The 5,129-nt window shown below is 42.9% G+C and overlaps 1 protein-coding gene across 10 annotated transcripts in view; it reads left to right on the forward strand.

The window, feature by feature from the left end:
* Positions 1-5,129, forward strand: part of FRMD4A (FERM domain containing 4A) — a 367,189-nt gene that overhangs the window by 224,899 nt on the left and 137,161 nt on the right. For all 10 annotated transcript variants that reach the window (XM_017874498.1, XM_017874473.1, XM_017874468.1 and 7 more), the window contains exon 5: positions 3,363-3,447. In XM_017874498.1, coding sequence (XP_017729987.1) covers positions 3,363-3,447 — 85 coding nt within the window. The remainder of the gene's footprint in view (positions 1-3,362; positions 3,448-5,129) is intronic.

Below are 5,129 nucleotides of genomic sequence, written 5' to 3' on the forward strand. Positions count from 1 at the left end.
CCACCTCGCCCGGCTAGTTTTTTTGTATTTTTAGTAGAGACGGGGTTTCACCGTGTTAGCCAGGATGGTCTCGATCTCCTGACCTCGTGATCTGCCCGTCTCGGCCTCCCAAAGTGCTGGGATTACAGGCTTGAGCCACCGCGCCCGGCCAGGATGTCTTTACTCTTTAATTTTTAAGAACTAAAGCAAATGAGATTCTTTTAAGAAACATATGGCATTACTTTGAAAATTAAGTTATTTCAGACCTTATACGAATTTAGACTCAAAATCGTTATTAGAGCACGAAGGCCACTGTCAACTTCAGGAGGCCTCTGCTAATATTCCGGTATTAGGATTTCTTTCTCTCTTCCTTCCCTCCCCTTTCTCTCCCTTTCCTCCCTTTTCCTTATTTTCCTTCCTTTAGTTTCTTTTGTTAATCTGACTACCCTTTGCCAAAGGCTCTTTGCAAAGGACATGGATTGATTTATTTATTTTTGAGACGGAGTTTCGCTCTTGTTGCCCAGGCTGGAGTGCAGTGGTGCGATCTTAGCTCACTGCAACCTCCACCTCCCGGATTCAAGCAATTCTCCTGCCTCAGCCTCCCGAGTAGCTGGGATTACAAGTGTCTGCCACCACGCCCAGCTAATTTTTGTATTTTTAGTAGAGACGGGGTTTCACCACGTTGGCCAGGCTGGTCTCGAACTCCTAACCTCAGTTGATCCATGTGCTTCCGCCTCCCAAAGTGCTGGGATTACAGGCATCAGCTACTGTATAGATTTATTTTTTGAAAAGCAAATCAAATCAAATTTATTTTGCTTTGAGATGTAAAATTTGCTACTGCCATTCTGCTCCCCATTCTTAAAGAATAAAAGTTGTTTAACTTTACTGTGCCTCTGAGACCGTGGTGGGCCCTATATGGAGACCTCTGTGATCTAAGACACCTGCTCCGGAAGCAGGGGGCAGGTGCTTGGCAGGGGCAGGGGTTATGGGCAGAGACCAGCCAGTCCATTAATTTTCAGGCTTTACAAGTATGAGGACCACTGTGTAATTCCTCCAAGTTTTATAGAACCTGAGATGATGATATTTGTACTAATGATGTCTGTGGATTGAGAAAATCTAATGTCTGAAGTTACTCCGAATTCACTCACCAGTTTAAAAAAACTTGAATTGTATTAATCACAGCAGCCTCTGCACACATTTGAAAAATGATAGAAAGTATTATTTATTTATTTAGTGTATAGACAAAAGGTTGCAAGCTGGTGGGCCATGGGCTTGATGTAGCCTATAGACGTGGGTTTTTATCTTCGTGTTTCTCCAACAGTAGCATTATCCTTCAGGTATGGTAAAGGATATATATATATGTATTTTTTTTTTTTTTTTTTTTTTTTTTTGAGATAGAGTCTCACTCTGTTGTCTAGGCACCATCTCAGTGGCACCATCTCAGCTCACTGCAAACTCCCCCTCCCAGATTCAAGCAATTCTCCTGCTTCAGCCTCCTGAGTAGCTAGGATTGCAGGCACCCACCACCACTCCTAGCTAATTTTGTATTTTAATAGAGACGGGGTTTCATCATGTTGGCCAGGCTGGTTTTGAACTCCTGACCTCAGGTGATTCCCCCGACCTCGGCCTCCCAAAGTGCTGGGATTACAGGTGTGAGCCACCACGCCTGACCAATTATGGATAAATCCTTTTATGTTTTACCATACCTGAAGGGTAATGCTACCATTGAGCTTTCCTTTCTGAAAAGACACATGAAGTCCTGTATCTACAATGTAGGAACTCTCTTCCTCTTCCGTTTCCCACTGGAATCTAAAAGTATCATTTGAAGCTGAAAATTCCAAGTTGTTGCCCCTCAGGTGATTTTATTGATTAGAAGTCATTTTTAAATGAATTACTATAAATAAATAGAACTTCTTGAAGGTAAGGACATCATTTTGTTTGCTTTATACGATGTTGGTTTCTCGTTTTTGCTGCTGTTGTTGTCGTTTAAATGGGAGGTAGTTTCCAATATTTAAAACCAGTGGGCTTCTTAGGTAGAGAACCACCTCTTCTTTTACAGTCTGAATAACAAGCCTGGCAAGATGATGTGACTGCCCTGAGTCACACAGAGCTGGGGATTCCATCACTGCTCTCTGACTCCCTCCAGAGGATTCTGGCCATCAGATTATGACACTGTTCTAGAAAACCGTAGTACTTGTTTCTTCTCATTTCACCTTCCTCATCTTCTGCCTCTTCTTGGTGAACCCAGTTTCCAAGAGCCCTAGGTACCCAGCACTCTCCTAGTCCACCGTAAGGGTTGCCACACCTGCTCAGAACCTTCTTCCCTCCAAGATGCTGCATTTCAACCTTTCTCTCCTCTTCCTTTCAACTCCTAGTCCTTCAGTGCGGCTGGTCATTAGACAGTACAAGCACATTATCTCATTAAAGAATTTAATAAACTCCAAAGTCAATATTATAAAGGCACATTTAGTGTAAACTTAAATAGTATCAGCATGTTTCATCTTGAAAATATCTATAAGCTCCATCTAGATGAAATCCGATTCTCATTTGGCTTAATATGCATTAATATCGCAGTGTTAAGAACCCTTAGCTTAGCTCTCCGAATGTGCAGAAATCAAATCACACTTTACCAACTTCGAGAGTAGTAATAACCATTTCAAAGAAAGCTATGATTAAGAAGAAGAAATTATCTTTCAAAAATCCAACTTGGCTGGGCACGGTGGCCCACATCTATAACCCCAGCATTTCGGGAGGCTGAGGTGGGCAGATAATTTGAGCCCAGCCTGAGCAACAAAGCAAGACTGCACATCTACCGAAAAAAAAAAAAAATCAGTCAAGTGTGGTGGTATGCAGGTGTAGTCTCAGCTACTCAGGAAGCTGAGGCGGGAAGATTGCTTGAGCCTGGTAGGTCAAGGCTGCAGTGAACCACCATGATCACACCACTGCACTCCAGCCTGGACAACAGAGCGAGACCCTGTCTCTCTAAAAAAAAAAAAAATAGGAAGAAAATCCAACTGAATGACAGTTTAGGACAAACAAGCAATGTGTTGAAAACAAATAACATTATGTAAAATTAGAAAGCAGATACGACAAAGAAAGCAGAGGGCCAGTTTGAGAATTCGTTCTTACAAGTTGGTGGCAGACCCAGTTCTTTGGCTATGGTGAGGCCCTCTAGGCGTGACAGTCCTAACCCACTATCCAAACTGCTGAAACACTGTTTGTCCTCCATAGGGAATCATAGAAAAACCATGGATGGTGCCTTTCTCCTTTGTTTATTTAGGATGGGGAGTGCCAGCTTTTGTCTCAAATCATGTAGCTCAAGCGAGCACTTTATTTTCTGCGCCTGCTGTTTCTGTGGTTCATGCACCGTTTTTCTCTTTCAGGTTCTATATTGAAAGCATTTCATACCTGAAGGATAATGCTACCATTGAGCTTTTCTTTCTGAACGCAAAGTCCTGCATCTACAAGGTAGGAACTCCTTCTCCCCAGTTTCCCTCTGAAACTTGAAAGTATCATTTGAAGCCGGAAATTCCAAAGTGTTGTCCCTTAGGCCATTTTATTGATGAAGAGAAGTCATTTATAAGTTAATTACTATAAATGAATGGAATGTTATGAAGCTAATGGCACTATTTAATAATGTTATTCCTGACCAGGCGCGGTGGCTCACGCCTGGAATCCCAACACTTTGGGAGGCCGAGGCGGGTGGATCACGAGGTCAAGAGATCAAGACTATCCTGGTCAACATGGTGAAACCCTGTCTCTACTAAAAATATAAAAATTAGCTGGGCGTGGTGGCGCATGCCTGTAGTCCCAGCTACTTGAGAGGGTGAGGCAGGTGAATCACTTGAACCTGGGAGGTGGAGGTTGCAGTGAGCCAAGATTACACCACTGCACTCTGGCCTAGTGACTCCATCTCAAAAACAAAAAAAGAAAGGAATAATAATAATGATGATGTGATTCCTTTGATCCATGGCTGCTCTGTGGACATGTTTCCTAACCTTATTTTAAAGATTTCCTGATTTTAAAGGTTTCTTTGTCAACTTAGACAAGGGAAAAAGCTAGACAAGTATGACAAACACACTAGTCAACTTAGACAGGTCTTGCAGATACACATGAGCTTCTTATAACCAAATATGTGTATATTTGACCATTTTTAGATGGTCTAGCAGCATCTTTCAAAGGGATGCTATTATCACTTTAAGTGAGACAGTTTCTTTTTTAAAGCATTGTAGTAAAATACACATAAATTTATTATCTCAACCATTTTTGAAAATTTTTTTATATTTCCATAGGTTTTTGGGGAACAGATGGTATTTAGTTACATGAGTAAGTTCTTTAGTGGTGATTTGTGAGAATTTGGTGCACCCATCACTCGAGCAGCACACACTAAACTCAGTTTGTAGTCTCAGCCATTTTTAAGTGTGCAGTTCAGTGGCATTAAGTACATTCACAATGTTGTACAACCATCACCACCATCGTTTACCCAAGAATCCTTTTCATCTACCGAACCGAAACCTTATACTCATTAAACAACTCCCCTTCCCCGCTTTCCTCAGTCACTGGCAACCACTACTTTTTGTCTCTATGAGTTTAACCACTCTGGTACTTCACATAAATGGAATCATATCGTATTTGTCCTTTTGTGTCTGGCTTACTTTACTTAACATAATGGCCTCAAGGTTCATCCATGTTGGCCAGGCGTGGTGGCTCATGCCTGTAATCCCAGCACTTTGGGAGGCCGAGGCAGGCGGATCACCTGAGATCAGGAGTTCAAGACCAGCCTGGCCAATGTGGTGAAACCGCGTCTCAATTAAAAATACAAAAATTAGGCCGGGCGCGGTGGCTCAAGCCTGTAATCCCAGCACTTTGGGAGGCCGAGACGGGCGGATCACGAGGTCAGGAGATCAAGACCATCCTGGCTAACACAATGAAACCCCGTCTCTACTAAAAATACAAAAACTAGCCGGGCGAGGTGGCGGGCGCCTGTAGTCCCAGCTACTCGGGAGGCTGAGGCGGGAGAATGGCGCAAACCCGGGAGGCGGAGCTTGCAGTGAGCTGAGATCCGGCCACTGCACTCCAGTCCCGGCGACAGAGCGAGACTCCGCCTCAAAAAAAAAAAATAAATAAATAAAATAAAAAAGGTTCATTAG

Source organism: Rhinopithecus bieti, unplaced genomic scaffold (genome assembly GCF_001698545.2).
Source record: "Rhinopithecus bieti isolate Rb0 unplaced genomic scaffold, ASM169854v2 scaffold_1012, whole genome shotgun sequence".
NCBI classification, from domain to species: Eukaryota; Metazoa; Chordata; class Mammalia; order Primates; family Cercopithecidae; genus Rhinopithecus; species Rhinopithecus bieti.